The sequence below is a fragment of the Neolamprologus multifasciatus genome, chromosome 14 (genome assembly GCF_963576455.1).
Source record: "Neolamprologus multifasciatus chromosome 14, fNeoMul1.2, whole genome shotgun sequence".
NCBI classification, from domain to species: Eukaryota; Metazoa; Chordata; class Actinopteri; order Cichliformes; family Cichlidae; genus Neolamprologus; species Neolamprologus multifasciatus.
The window spans coordinates 19549344-19565354 of NC_140452.1; the positions used below are offsets into that span (position 1 = coordinate 19549344).

The window sequence follows — 16011 nt, forward strand, 5'->3', positions numbered from 1 at the left end:
TAAAGAGAGAGAAACAGTAAGGACACAAAGTAAGATTATTACAGAATAAAAGATAAAGGGGAATTGGGTGGAAGAGAGCGAGGGATTGCCCATAAAACAGGAAAACAGGCAGTGGAGGAAGAGGAAAGTATTTTTTTTAGACCCGCACTTCCTGTTCATTCCTTTGGTCTGGTTTCCTTAATTTTCAGAGTAGAAATGACTGAGGTTAGACTGTCTGAATCAGTCGTGAGTTATAAAATGGAAATAAATCATATTTCAACGTCAGCTCCACCAGATATTTTTCTTTCTGGCCAAATTATTTCATCACTATTCTAAATGAATGTGAAGTTAGTGGTCATTTCCAGGGTGGGGGTCTTTCTCTGATCAAGAGGAACTGAGTGGACTGAATTATATGCACTGGCCTTTGCAGCCATAAAACCAACTGAAGACTGCATACATAGTCACCCATCTGTTTGCTAGCTTCAATTGTCAGTGTGCAATCAGATCACAAGACAAGTGCCCAATCTGCACCTGCATCAGGTGAGTCCTTGCATCAAGAAGCATATCTGGACATGCATTTTGATGTTTTCTTAAGAATATTTTGATAATGCCCCCCAGTTTGTCTTATTTTAATTTCACAAGTATTTGTTAACGTTAACATATGACGCACAATGTACCTACTTCCCAACACAAAATCCTCTAAATTGCACCTCTAAAGTCCCACATTTGGTAAATATTTCATGTAAATTCCATCATAACTTTTTGGATAATTGTACATAAATCGTAGTAACACAATGGCATATTTCCACTACAGTTCTTCTTATGTTTCTTGGAAACATATACAAACACACATAAAGAAAACAGTTTATCTGTATGGATGGATGGATGGGAAAAATATAGGAAAAATAGAAAGACCCTCATCTTAGGTCTTCCAGACTAATTTCCAGAGTGTATCCATCAAAGCCTTGTACTTGCTTGCACTGTAATGCTGATGAGTTAAAATTATTTTGGTGGAGATATACTGAAAGAATCGAACACATTTTTAAGACATAAAGACACTCACAGAGACTCACAACACAGATGTTGGCTTCAGCCTGTGGTCTTGCATGTCCTCTAATAACAGCTATCAACACATGACCTTGGAAGTGGAGTAAAAATACCATTCTGTGGAGAGCTGAGAGAGGACAGATAATCATAGGTTAGTAAGGCATGTGGTCTGCTACCTGGGATCAAGCAGTCTCGCTGGCTGTCTCTTTGTTGGTGACACAGCTGTGTCGGTCATGTGGGTATCTCTAGAGAGACTGAGCCTCTGGACTGATTTCCTCTCCTTCATTTTGGTCTTTTGCTGCCTGTGCAGTAAATTTGATTATTGGCTGTTGCAGGCAAACGTTTGTCATGTGATGAGGAGCTGTGACTGTGTGTTATAAACCCTGCCACTGTTGAGCCTCTCCTCACATCATCATTGAGTTTATTATCGGGCAACAGGCTCAAATCTTATTTGCCCAGCACAGGAATGCAACGTGGATAACTTCATGTGAGGACTCAAATGCTAGACTGTAAACCAGAATTGTTATTTTGCAAACAACTCCTTCAGGATTATTGCAGAGACACTGGCAGATTCATCTTTTTAGTTTGTAAACATGAAAATAATATAGGAGGGACTATTTTAGTAGCAAAGCTGCATAAAATGCAACTTACAACTACAGCACCTCGAGCTCAGGATCCACCTTAAATCCATCATCATGTTAGGCGATACTAAGCCTATATCAAAGTGCCAATTATATCCATACAATAAAATAAATAAACCTATGGATTTCACTGCTTTGCACAGCAAGACAAACATAATGAATCCACTAATGTAAACTTCATGAAAAAAATTGTACCTGAATTTTTCACGTATCGCTTTATTGGATATTTATTCGAACTTTCTGAGTGACTCTGCTGGAGTGGAAGTTGTGTCACTTGGTTTGAACTCTTCAGCTCTGGCAAATCACGAGTTGTAACCCAGACCCAACAACAACGAAGCATTTGAACTCTGTCTAATTTTGCCCAGCAGATGACACCAAACCACACAGAAGTAAGGTTAAGCAGCCACTCCCATTCATGGTTTAAACTGTTTAAGTGTCCAGAAAGTAATGACTCACATCAACTCAGGCATTCAGCTTTTTTTCTTTACTTTGGATACCAAACTTAAAATAGAAAATATTATCCTTACTTACCAACTACACTCATTTTTTTCTGACAACTATTTACTTTTAAGCCTGTAAACTAACAAATATTTCAAGAGTAAGACCTATTTTAATATTTAACCTCCTAAGACCCAAACTCTTTCATGGCATGCATTTTTAATTTCTCTTTGATATTTGGGATGATTGGGACCTGATGAATGTAAAAACAAAGAATTACCAGATTTTTTTAATTTATTTTTTTTAACTGATTTTTGTTTCTAAGAAAAATGAGAGCCACATATGAGGATATTTGTTTAAAATTTCGATAGAACAGTGGCAGTATAATGTCCTCGTGAGGGGATATTAGGCCCTTGTAGAGCAAGATTTAGTATTTTGGTCTAAATGACCCAAAATGTGATGTCCACATATGTGGACGCCAGGTCCTAGAAGGTTAAAGACACAGACTATTTTACATGCTTTTGTCTCTTAACATCTAGATTACTACAATGACTGTTTTACTTCCTAACCTACTGAATGACTGCAGACTATACAGAACTCAGGTGCCATGATTTTAACTTGAGCAAAGTGATGGGATCACATCAGTATGTGTTGTAACTGATTTTAAGATTGTACTGATTATTTTTGCTATGTGTTGGAATTGATTTTAAGATTGTACTGATTATTTTTGCAGCACCACTTCTGAAGGGGACGCTGCAGTCTGCAGACACTGCAGTCTTTAATTTGAATGATATTTTTTATCTCATACATTTCTTACTTGCGTTTCATTTACCCCATCTCGTAAAGCAGTTTGTAATCTGAAAAAGGTCCATATTTATTATTATTTATGAAAAATGATTTATTTATGTAAATAATTATATTTTCTTGTACGTTACAAAAAAGTAACACATTACAGAAAATTTAAAGAAAACTTTTACATTTATTTGGTAGAACTGGATTTAATACTGCATTAACATGTGGTTAAACTTGAGAGTTGTGGGTTTCTAGTAACAAACCATCAGCCATCCCTGAAATCACATATTTGTTGCAGAGGATTTTTTTATGTGGAACAAATGCTTTTACTTTTGTTTACTTTAAGTACAGTTTAATAATAATATTAAATAATAATATTATATATATATTATATATATATAATATATATATATTATATATATATATATATATATATATATATATATATATATATATATATATATATATATATATATATATATAGTGGGATCACTGCTTTGGTAGTTTTGCTCATCCTTCTTCTTCTGCCACTTGTGTGTAACCAATGTGAGTAAGCAACACAATATCTGTTACCATCAAGAGCATCTGAAACCCATTCAGGATTTGTTTTACAGTGTAAGATGATTACAGCATTGTGTCATAGGAGCAATTATCTGTGTATTTATTACAAGTTGTCAAAATAAATAAAAAATGAACCGTCTCCAACTACGAAGCATTACAAATGTTATTAAACATACAAGTTTCTCAGTTTCTTGTCCAAGTGATATTCTATATTCCCACCCAGAGGGGTTATCTGTAACAGTGGGGATTTTCTCTGCTTTACATGTCTGCAGAGTACAGTACCAATTTCTCACAAGCTTCCCAGCGTATCTTCTTTCCTCCAAATCTAAATCCTTGCCTTCTCTTGTGCCCTGGTTTTATACTTTTCTAGTGTGATTATATGTCAGTAACCATTATAGTTCTTGTTCAAAGGAGCCATTAAAGCTGCACACAAATCCTTGTTGGAGCTCACTGTCATGATAATCCTGTGTGGTCTGTGAAACATACCCTGCTAAAGATGGTGACACTACAGTTGATTTCAGCCCCCTGTTCTGGGAGCAATGTATTGATGCATCAGGCAAGTTCATTTCACAGTAAAATTCACATATTTTACAGTAGTAGTGCTTCTGTTAAGCTTATTAAACGAAATGGGTTTGATACCTAATCTTAGTCTTTATAAAGATAAACATAAAGTATTAAGATTAACTATTAAATATTAAGATTAAGCCACACATGTCCAGTGTTTGAGACATTGGTGGCTAAAGCTGACCCATTAACCTCTGGACATGTGACCATCATGTTCTCTGTTTTCTGTATATTATTATAGGGGCTTTACCTTGCAATATAAAATGTGCTGAGGCAACTGTTGTTGTAATTTGGTGCTATATAAATAAAACTGATTCGAACTGAATCATTCTACTTGCATAATTCACTGATGACTTTGCAGTCAAGGTCATTGCAGGAAAAAAATATAACAATACAATGACTAAGGAGTGGAAGAATGGCCTGTGAATTTTTTCTAAACAAGTTTCCTCTGAGGTAAAAATCAGGACAGAGTGACACTGGATAGAGTGACAAATGTTTTCTTTCACCTTGGGCTCTTTAGCAGAACACTAAGCTCCTTTTCTTCTATATTACTAGTGAACAATGGGTGTTCTCAGTAGAGTTGTAACAGTTGTGGCCTATAGGTATCTAGTGTACAGGCAATGCAGTTCTATCGAGATTGAAATAAGTCTGACATGCAAGGGGAACTAACAGCAAGTTTTTAATAGGCTGTTGTGGCAAGATCACCTTTCAAGCATTCATTGTGCATAATTCTCAAAAGATAAAGCCACTCTTGAAGCATGTATGTTTAGTCTTTTTGGTTTTTAGCTTTTGGTTTTAATTCTGATTCTTGAATTATTTGCAAGTCGATGGAGGATCTCAGTTATTAAATTTATGCATTGGCCTGGGTTCTGCTTTGTAAAATGCATTTGCTCTGCATGTGTTTCAGGCACTTTTTTATTAGAAACATTAGCTGCAATATGATAATGAAAAACCTGCAGGTCTTCAGTAATGTTTTCAAAAGTAATTAATTACTTAGTTACTTAGTTACTTTTTAAAAACACGATTTACAACCTGAATAGGTGATGAAGCGATAGATCTTTCAGCCCAATTCTACTTTTTCTGCATAATCCATCATATAAAATGTAATCAAATGGAAAAGTCCCTTTTTAAAACTTGTTTTATTAGTTTTAATCTTTTAACTTTATGCATCAAGCAAAAATGTAATTATATGCAACATTTTCTGACTGGAAGAAATTTGTTTAATATTTAAACCTATTTTCTGCGCATTCCAGCACATAATATATATATATATATATATATATATATATATATATATATATATATATATATGTGTGTGTGTGTGTGTGTGTGTGTGTTTACACTCACTCTTTCAAATAGATGCAAGTAAAACACCGCAGAAAATAAATAAAGTCCAAGACTAGCGGTCCTGTTGCTCTATTTTCACCTGTAAAGCAGGAGTAGGAGTAGGCGGAGGTTTTCCCTGGTGCAGGTGTGCCGCAGCTGTCAGTGGAAGAATACGGCAGTTTCTCTGTGAGTTTCCCATTAGCGCACTCGGTGCTTGCTTTGAAGTTTAGGGTTTTTTTTTTCGCTGTAAAAAGAAGTTTTCTTCCCACGCAGTGAACAGCGGATGCTAATGTTTTTGTCACTTTTTATGGAATCAAACTTTTTATGGAATCAAAGTAAGGTCAGTACTTCCACGCTTTAAACGCTGCACGCTCATACTCTCTCCCGCACTCGATATATTATCCATTGTTGATCTGCACACAGCTGTTGTCACAAACGTTGCAAGTGCTTACGTCACTGTCATGAGACATTCTCGCAAAAAAATTCACGGTTTTAGGAACGCAGTAACGCAGAGTTCCTACGGGAAAGTAACGGTAATCTAATTACCGTTTTTGCAATAGTAATCCCTTACTTTACTCGTTACTTGAAAAAAGTAATCAGATTACAGTACGCGTTACTGCCCATCTCTAGTGGTATGTATCCTGAATACTATATAAGTCATATATCTCAAATACTGTGACAAGCACCTGCTCAGGTATCACCAAGGTAAGACCCTCTTCTGGTTGTTGCATAGGTCTCTGCCTAAAATAAACAATTATATGCAGTACTGTGAAAAAGGATTCAGTCAATTGTCATTTTTTAAAAATTCAGTAATGTGGAAATGGGAAATGGGTGCAATGATACATTTATTGTTAAGTAGTCTTCAAGAATAGTTCTCCAGACTTCTTGAAGCTCAAAGATTTTCTTTGGATGTTGGTTGCCTGTTGGTCAGCTCCATGTCAAGATGCCACTGATTTTCAGTCCAGTTCTTGTGTAAATTGGCAAACATCCTTTTCTCCCCGTTTCCTTCCTTGAGAATGGTTTCTTGACAGCCAGAATTCGACTGAGACCATTTCCGATGAGGCTTCAGTGAACAGTAGATGAATGCGCTAAAGGGCCAGATGCATCTCTCAGGTCCTATGTCAGGTCGTTGCTGTATTTATCCAATTTCTTAAGGACATTATTTTCAGATTTTGTTCATGTGCTGTAGATAGTTTTTTAGGCCTACCACTTCTTCTTTTGTCCTCCTCTGATTTTTTAAGGACTGCATACTGTGATATACCAGGCATAATACAATTTAAAATTGGCTCTCCGATAAGTTATCTACTATTATCATAGGTCAGTGAAATTAAAAGAAAAAAACCCCAACCCTAACCCAGAAAACTGCTCAAGACCACTTAAAAAGAAATTACAAAAGCGTCTGGCTTCTCTAAAGAAATGAAGTGTGGCTCCCGACCTTTCCACATGATTGTAGACCTTATTATAAACATTGGAATCATCTAGCAGAAAAACAGCAACTTATTTACACATTTTTCACATAAAATAATAAAAATAACTGTTGCTACTGTTGTTTTACTCTTTTTACAGGAACTGCCATTATGGCTCTTTACTGTTGTCTCCCCCTGCTGGTGATGCTTTTGCAGCCTGTTCAGTGCCTCTATAACTGCTCCTCTGAATATCAAAGGACCCCGGGTACGTTTTGTGTGACTTTCAACAAATAAAATATCAGTGCTATTAAGAAAACAAAAATAATGCTCTTTTTAAAACTTTTTGACCAATTTTGGTATATATTTATTTAGCTGTACAAGATTTAGGCTTTAAACATGGCAGCCACTAAATCATAATCATTTAACCTTTTAATTAAAAAAAAAATCACAGTATTAATATATAAAATTAAACAACTATTTAACTCCCAGGGTTTTTAAAATGTCTTTCTTTCGCAGAAAACTCAGACCTAATGGTTCAATGTGGCACCAGCATGATTACCCTGGACATCAATCTATGCACAGTTCAGTGGGCTGGCTTCAATGCCACAGAGCTAGCACTGAATGGGCAGTATAGTAATACAGCGTGCCAGGGCTCTGTGGACACCAGTGTGAACCCTCCGGTCGTCCATTTCCAGCTTCCTGTCAACCAGAGTCAGGATAACTCCTGTCGCCAGTCTCTGCAGGTTATTGGATATTGGAGAATGGAGAGATTGGCAAAAAATGACACATATTTGGAAAATGGAGCTGCCAGATGTTAGTTATCTGGCTGCTTTTTGGGAAACTGTTTAGCAGCATATATGAACCACAATCGTATCTCTTTCTATCTTTCTTAGATTGTAGATGAAAAGCCAGACCCTACAGGTCCCTTCAGCAGCTTCTTGAGTATCCAGGCAGTTATTACAGGATACATTAACACACCTAGATCTGACCAGGGGCTGATCAGCTACTCCACAGATCTCTATTACCACTTCTCCTGCCGATATCCACTGCAATACCTTTTGAACAATACACAGATTACAGCGTGAGGAACCAGATATACAGGGTGGGCCATTTATATGGATACACCGTAATAAAATGGGAATGGTTGGTGATATTAAAGTTCTGTTTGTGGCACATTAGTATATGTGAGGGGGCAAACTCCTCAAGATGGGTGGTGACCATGGTGGCCATTTAGAAGTCGGCCATCTTGGATAGAACTTTTGTTTTTTCAATAGGAAGAGGGCCATGTGACACATCAAACTTATTGGTAATGTCACAAGAAAAACAATGGTGTGCTTGGTTTCAACGTAACTTGATTCTTTCATGAGTTATTTACAAGTTTCTGACCACTTATAAAATGTGTTCAATGTGCTGCCCATTGTGTTGGATTGTCAATGCAACCCTCTTCTCCCACTCTTCACACACTGATAGCAACACCGCAGGAGAAATGCCAGCACAGGCATCCAGTATTCGTAGTTTCAGGTGCTGCACATCTCGTATCTTCACACGATAGACAATTGCCTTCAGATGAGCCCAAAGATAAAAGTCTAAGGGGGTCAGATTGGGAGACCTTGGGGGCCATTCAACTGGCCCACGACGACCAATCCACTTTCCAGGAAACTGTTCATCTAGGAATGCTCGGACCTGGCATCCATAATGTGGTGGTGCACCATCTTGCTCGAAAAACTAGCGGTGGTTTTGTTTGTTAACTTCACCATTCACATAAAAGTTTGTCTTATCACTGAACAAAATCTTCTGCATGAACTGAGGGTCCTGTTCCAATTTTTGTTTTGCCCATTCTGCAAATTCTGTGCGCCAATCTGGGTCATCCTCGTTGAGATGCTGCAGTAGCTGGAGTTTGCAAGGGTGCCATTTGTGAGTAGCTAATATCCGCCGAAGGGATGTTTGACTAATGCCCCTCTCCAGTGACATGCGGCGAGTGCTACGCTGTGGGCTCTTGCTGAATGAAGCTAGGACAGCCACTGATGTTTCTTCATTAGTGACAGTTTTCTTGCGTCCACATTTTGGCAAATCCAACACGGAACCAGTTTCACGAAACTTAGCAAGCAGTTTGCTAACTGTAGCATGGGAGATGGGTGGTCTCATAGGGTGTCTTGCATTGAAATCTGCTGCAATGACCCGGTTACTGCGTTCACCTGATATCAACACGATTTCAATCCACTCCTCACGTGTTAACCTCTTTGACATGTCAATGGCTGTGAACAAAGAGAAACTTGTAAATAACTCATGAAAGAATAAAGTTACATTGAAACCAAGCACACCATTGTTTTTCTTGTGACATTACCAATAAGTTTGATGTGTCACATGGCCCTCTTCCTATTGAAAAAACAAAAGTTGTATCCAAGATGGCCGACTTCCAAATGGCCACCATGGTCACCACTCATCTTGAGGAGTTTGCCCCCTCACATATACTAATGTGCCACAAACAGGACTTTAATATCACCAACCATTCCCATTTTATTATGGTGTAGCCATATAAATGGCCCACCCTGTACTTACTCCAGAGATATGTTTCTTATTGCGCATTTATACAGCAAATCTAAAAGTTACCATATCTTTCTCTGTCTTTTTTTGCATGTTTTCAATTATTTTTCTAGCTCCTCAGTCTCTGTGGCAACCAGCAACAATAATGGGACCTTCATCGATTCACTCAAAATGAGTGTTTTTAACGTAGGTATAAGTTATCAGTCAGCTCATGAGGACACAAATCAAATGTGTTTCTAATGACTTGGGTTACTCTGACACTCTTTTTTTTAGGACTCCAACTATAACTATCCGTTAGTGGTGCCTGCAACAGGACTTGAGCTGCGAACCAAGATATATGTGGAGGTCGAGGCTGATAATCTGACACAAAAGTAAGTAAATGCCTTTCGGATGCTCATAACGAACTCATCAGACTTCATTCCTGTTGATTCAGTATTGTCTTTTTTTTAGTTTCAATTTACTCTTGGATCGTTGTTTTGCTACTCCAACTCCTTACAATATGTCACAGAGCACGCAGTATGACTTTTTCACTGGGTAAGAAAGCACACACTAGCACAGTGTAACTGTACATTAAGATATTTTCATGTCTCTAATAAAAAAAAACAAAACACTTTCCACCAGCTGCGATATAGCTAACAGGACGACTGTGACGAGCAATGGCGTCTCCACGGTTGCCCGGTTTAACTTTGAGGCCTTCCGCTTTGTTCGGCACCATGACCAGGCAAAGTCCAGCATCTATGTGCACTGCATGCTGAGACTCTGTGAGCCTAGCAAATGCCAACAAATTCAGGTAATTTCAAGTAAGTTGAAAAGTCAAGAATGAACGCATTCTTTGAAACAGCAGATAAAGTCATGGTAGAGAAAAGATACCACAGCCAATATTTAATAATCTATAATCTATAATATATATTACTTAATGGTTTTATAGAACTTGGCAGGAAAGAGGTTGTTATTTCCACCAGCAACACTTTGTGGTTCACAGTTGGGCCACTAAATCCCTGGTGCTGTATGCTCATCCCTATCTTAACATGTATATTATAAATCCATAGTTTCCACATGTTTTGTGTTAAATATTTTCAGAATTGTGCTAATAACAGAAGAAAAAGGTCTTTGGTTCCTTTTGGTAAAGAAAGCAGTGAATCAACTACCATTTCAGTCGGACCTCTTTACATGGCTAAAGGTTTGAAACATATTTTTATTCTTTTCTTGCGATTTTCCAAGAATACTTTTTAAGTTTCTCACTTTCCATTTTCTTTTACTTTATTAAAGACTCTCCCAATGCAGAAGACAGTGAGTATACTTTAGTTAGACTCAGAAATACATCTTAATATTGTTTCATAATTCAAAAAGCAAACTTAATTCATCTCTTCTTGTGTGCATCAGGTAATACCGTGACTTCAGGCAGCGATGGCCATAACATGACAGGCCTGACTGTGCGCCTGCTGTCCTGCTGGGTCTTGGTGGCTGGTTTGTTCTGAAGCTGTTTAATTGCACTGAACTGACAGATCAACCAGCCAATTCTCTTTGCATTGCCACCTTGTACAATGCTGAAGCTGCATAGTGCTGTAGATTGTGAGGTAAAATCTGATAATGTTGTAGTTTTCATCCTATTAAATATCATTTTGTATCCATACTTACTTGTCAGTTGTGAAGGGAAAGTCAAACTTGAACTGTAAAGCAATTAAAAAACAAGTAATTCTGATATTTTATGGCAATAGAAATCAATTTTGATTATACTTGTCTACAAGATTTTCTTTCTGTAAGATGTCTTCTATAGAATCTCAACTGCTTATAAGCAAATAAAGTATATGCTTTAAATAAACACAAACAAACAAAGAAACTCAGAGACTCTGTGACTGACATGCAATAATTAATTGACAGAAAGAAAGGGTCATTTGTACAGTGTCATGAATACATTTACTCTCAAAAGGCAGCGATATATATATATATATACATATATATACATATTGACAGTTCCTCACTCGGTCACATACAGAATGAAACAAATGCATCAAATTCACACTTTCAGACATATTTACAACATACTCACTGTGCTGCTGCAATGGCAACAAACAAACAAATAAATGAAAAGGAATACAGATTTCTGTAGTCACTGCATTGACTGCATAATGTCCTGAATCAGAGCTGAGAGCTTAACTGAGAAGTCCTCCCGCAAAGAGCCACTTTGGAGTGTAAATGAAGAAGTCGCGCTGGAGGCTCTTGGGACCACAAGCTCCTTTTCCAGCCCTGTAAACAGCCTTTCCATTCGGGCTTGAAGCACTTGGACCTCCATGGATGCATTTTGGCAGAACTGCTCTATGCTACTTCTCACTTCTGCCGTATGAGGTTGTGCAGATTGTAGCACTGCAGAAAGCTGTACTTTCAGGGCCTCCACTCTGTTGCGTGCCTCCTCTTTAAGTGAACTCACTTCCTGTCCCAACTTGGAGCTCATTTCCAGCCATACATTTGATGTGCTTGACTCTTCTTCACGATCACTAGTCTGTTTCAGATGTTCAATCACTCCACTTGCTTTGGTATAAAAGTCACTGATGGTGTTAGCAAACTTAAAACTGCTGTGCTCCAGGGATTGGCTGATTAACTCGAAGGCTTCCTGATACAGAGACGGACTGGCCTCCTCCTGAGCCTCAGCTGTTTCTAAAGCCTGCAGATAGAGACTCAGCTGGCTGCACAGATCTTGGCTGTTGCTACTAAGAGAGCCTTGGAGCTGTTGAGTCAGGGGAGTTAAGCGTTCTCTCATGCTGGCCAGGCGGGAACTGAGATGCGACGAAGATGGGGACAGCCTCTCTCGCAGCTCCACCAGCTCTTGACGCAGACGGATGCGCAGGCGCTCCGACTCCATGGCGAGCTTGCGCTGCATTTCCTCTGCCACAGGGTTGTCATCATGTTCTTGGTTGTAAAGTGCACTGCTGTCTATGCTGCTCTTGTAAACCTTTCTGCAGAAATCAAGAAAGAAGAACTGAATTATAACGTGTGAAGACAGGTTATATGCTACAAAATAGTAGTAAGCAAGTATTTATATTTGCATATGTCTTTAGACACTGAAGATATGGTCGTTCATGAAGACAACTTACTGCAAATCTTTTGTGAGGTCTGCCTTGTCATGAGCTTGGTTGGTCTTTCCATCAGACCAAGTTGGCTCTCTGCTGTCACTGTGTAGTGGGTATCCTATAGTTAAAAAAAAGAAGCATAAATCTACATAAATAAAGAATCACATGGCAAAATGAAGAAAAAGGAGGAAAGGAGGAGATAAACATACCTGAAGTTGTCAGGAAGGACACAGCAAAGATTACAACTTTTAAATGCATGTTCATCTTTCTGTAGAAGGACAGACCATAGAAAAATATTTGAATTTTACCCTTAAAACATATAACTATAAGAACCTCTCAATATATTCTTCTCCCAGTACAAAAATAAGCACATTATGCATGTAAGTATGTCTTTACCTGAGTATCAGGGGTGTGTGGACTGACTGCTCATCTCATCTGACTTATAAAGTCCTTGTTATCAGAGCAGCTGCCCCAACTCTGCTTATGTCAACAGTCAACACGTGGAGGGTCACACTGATGATAGAACACACACACACACACACACACACACACACACACACACACACACACACAAGGTGATGTCATGCCTCTAACTGTTTAGTTGTTATAAAATGTACCCAGATTTTTTGCCGCATTATTGAAATGAAATTAGGATTGAAGGATTGGAGAGGATTAAAAAATAAGAATAAAAATGTTTCCAGCAAAGCTCAACAATACCTTTGGAATTTTGAGTGAAAAAAAGCCTAAAGTAAGTTAGAAACACACCCTGCACAGAAGAAATGGCCTTCACGTCTGCAAATGCTTGAAAGTGTATCAACCCTAATAGCCAGCAAAGCCTAACTCCACTAGTGAAAAAAAAAAAAAAGTCTGACTGTACTGAACTCATTCTCGTTCTCATTTGATTTGATACCACAGTAGCTTCTGGTCTCAGACACTCATTTCAATACAGTGTGGGATGCAATTTGCATACTATAGTTGGATTTATAGCAGAAAAATGTAAGTAAGATGTGTATGCTATAGGTTGTGGCTACCTTGTTATTGAGAAGCCATTATTTCAAGTAACAAAGGTGTAGGCTGGCCTATTTATGTCAGCGTTTTGTACCTTTGCCCCTTCTACACTGTCACGGGAGATAACTGATAACATTTGGAGCACCTAAAAGCAGCTTTCAAGATTCTACTTAAAGAAGTCTGATGTTCATTTTATGAATTACATGAAAACCTTTTCACCCAAGCTAGCTAGTGCTAGTTTCCAGCTGTACCTTAGCGTTTAGACAGGATCTCTTGTTTCAGTCCATCTACCCCCTGTTGTAAAATTATTTTCACTCCTGGCTACAACCCCCAGCAAGAACAGGGTAATTATCAAAATGCAAAAACAAAGCCTACAAACCCAGTGGGTAAGTTTACACTGCACAAGAGGCAGCTAGCTCAAAGTTCACATTATAATGAACTAGTTCAGATTGCATGACTACATGTTGTTTAATGAAAGGAGAGCACAGGGGTGTGCTGGAGTTATTTGGCACATTCTCCCTGTGCTAGCACGGGTTCTTCCAGGTACTCAGGCTCCCTCCCAGAATAAATACATGTATGTGATAAACAACCTCTTTTTGTGGCACTTTTTTAGATTCACCTCACAGGAGGTTGACCTGCAGATGCCAAAAATGAGGACATGACCAGGATGAGTCTATCACAGACTGACAGACAAAGTTAGAGAGGCAAGGTTGAGATGGTTGGCACAGATGATGTGCAAATGAAGAATAGTGGATATTTTAGAGAAAGAATTTGCTCTTTGCTTAGCACCTCTTTCATTCTTTCGTTCTAAAAGGCCTTAAAATGTCTTTGTCCTCACCTCCATGCTAAAAAGCAAAAAGAGGAAGAAAGTTGGGTAATCTGTGCAAGAGGTAAATGTCAGTCTATAGTTCATGGAAAGGTCTCATTCCTCCCAAATGTGGACATTTTACCTTGAATTCTTGCAGAGGTTTGGATTTATTAGGGTGACCCAAACAAGTTTAACAATGTCATTTGCAGACACATGTGAACTTCGGCCTGATTTCTGTCTTTTTACGTCAAAAGCTCATTTTACAAGAACCCAGACTACGTGAATATTTGCACTGAGTAACTTGTTTGACTTGCAGTCAAGGTTATGGCTTTCTATGCATCATTCCCGATGAAAAGTTGTTTGTTGTGTGTTTTGTAGTCTTTAAATTGTGTAACAGTTCAACGAAATGTGTTTTGGACCCGCTCACCAAGCTTTGGTTTATCATGGATTGCTTTGGATGCTTGACAGAGAAGAGTTTACTCATCAGTGTTTGTGCTGCTTGTAAGAACAGAAAAAAACAACTCATGTAAACAGCGCGGAGGTCCTTTTAAATTTTTGAGTTGCTTTTGCTTTTTATATTTTTATGCTGCTGGTAATAAAATCTGTGATATTATTTAGCAGTTCTTTGTTGGCTATGTTTACTGTTTCTTGGTAAGTGAAATGTGCAGGCTTTTTCCACCAGTGACACGCGTATGTGGGTGAAAGTTGAACGCTGCTCGGTTAGATAAATTGCGAATAGTCATCAGAAGATCATAGTTCATGGCTACCCTAGTAGAATATCTAGGTTATTCGTATGATCTAAAGTCCAGTATCTATTTCACTACAAAAACAGCACAGAGTGAGAAAGACTTTGGTTACTGTACACAAAAACGGACCTGCTGGCTCCTCTTTGCACTGAAGAGTTTGAGCATATGTGACTCTTGTCACACGTATATGGTGAGCTGAGGGCACATGCATGTATAACCACGAGTTTATATTTCTAGAAAATGATGATATAGTTTAACATTACATAAAATTACATAAAAGTGGCATTTGTTGATGCAAATGATCTGTCGCTTTTGAGCCACACAGACCTTGACCTTAGTTTCATTCCACTTTCAGCTAATTTGCAGCAGCTATCAGAAAGTAAACATAAACGGACAACGCAGCATTCGGCAGGTTTGTGAGACTGGTTCATCAGCAGGTGAAGCTAAAGCTTGCACAATGACAGACTCTTGATCTGATCAGTTATCCATACCATACTTGTCATACTATGTGAATTTAAAAGTTACCTCTGTGAATGGGAATGGTATTTGAGAACTGGTTGCAAGCTAAAAGATTCTGTAAATAACAGGATTCTCTGTTCCTTTTATCAGTGCTGGTGTGTTTTTTGACAGTCTCACGTCATTGTTTTGTGACGTGAGACTGTCAGAAAAACTCTGAGCGGCGGAGGTTTTGTTCATCCCAGTTTCTTGGAAGCCTTTATTCTTCTGTGTTTCCACACTGTTTTTAACTCAGAGATTATGAAGCTGCAATGACCCTGAAAACCCATGTAGACTTACATTTTTTCAGGAATCAATAAGGAAATCAACAAAGAATTTGACCTGTAAGCAGAATCTGCAGTGGCATTTCTGTACAAAAATCTTATTGATATCCTCTCTTAGATGAGACGCACCTCGTTCTCAGTAGACTCCTCTAAAGCAAAGCTGCGTTGTTGTACATCAGGAGCCAAATCATTAATCAGTATCATGGTAGCATTGAGAAGAACAAAAGCAGTAATGTGATCAGGCAGCATCAGTCTGTTTTTCCTTGCTGCTTTCCACCAGTGACCAGTCACTCCACTCTTACTG

General features: G+C 38.3%; 2 protein-coding genes across 2 annotated transcripts; one reads left to right on the forward strand and one right to left on the reverse strand.

Annotated features, from left to right (window-relative positions):
* Positions 1 to 5351: 5351 nt before the first annotated feature.
* Positions 5352 to 11383, forward strand: LOC146503949 (zona pellucida-like domain-containing protein 1). The gene is made up of 11 exons (XM_085130792.1): positions 5352 to 5688; positions 6915 to 7019; positions 7271 to 7497; positions 7648 to 7835; positions 9412 to 9484; positions 9572 to 9669; positions 9749 to 9832; positions 9920 to 10088; positions 10379 to 10478; positions 10568 to 10588; positions 10682 to 11383. Exons 2-11 carry the CDS (start codon positions 6926 to 6928, stop codon positions 10774 to 10776), a joined length of 1149 nt encoding a protein of 382 aa, XP_084986918.1. The 5' UTR covers positions 5352 to 5688; positions 6915 to 6925; the 3' UTR covers positions 10777 to 11383.
* Positions 11193 to 12760, reverse strand: LOC146503950 (uncharacterized). Its single transcript, XM_085130790.1, has 3 exons — positions 12576 to 12760; positions 12391 to 12484; positions 11193 to 12252 (listed from the first exon to the last, which is right to left on the reverse strand). Exons 1-3 carry the CDS (start codon positions 12628 to 12630, stop codon positions 11409 to 11411), a joined length of 993 nt encoding a protein of 330 aa, XP_084986916.1. The 5' UTR covers positions 12631 to 12760; the 3' UTR covers positions 11193 to 11408.
* Positions 12761 to 16011: the final 3251 nt, after the last annotated feature.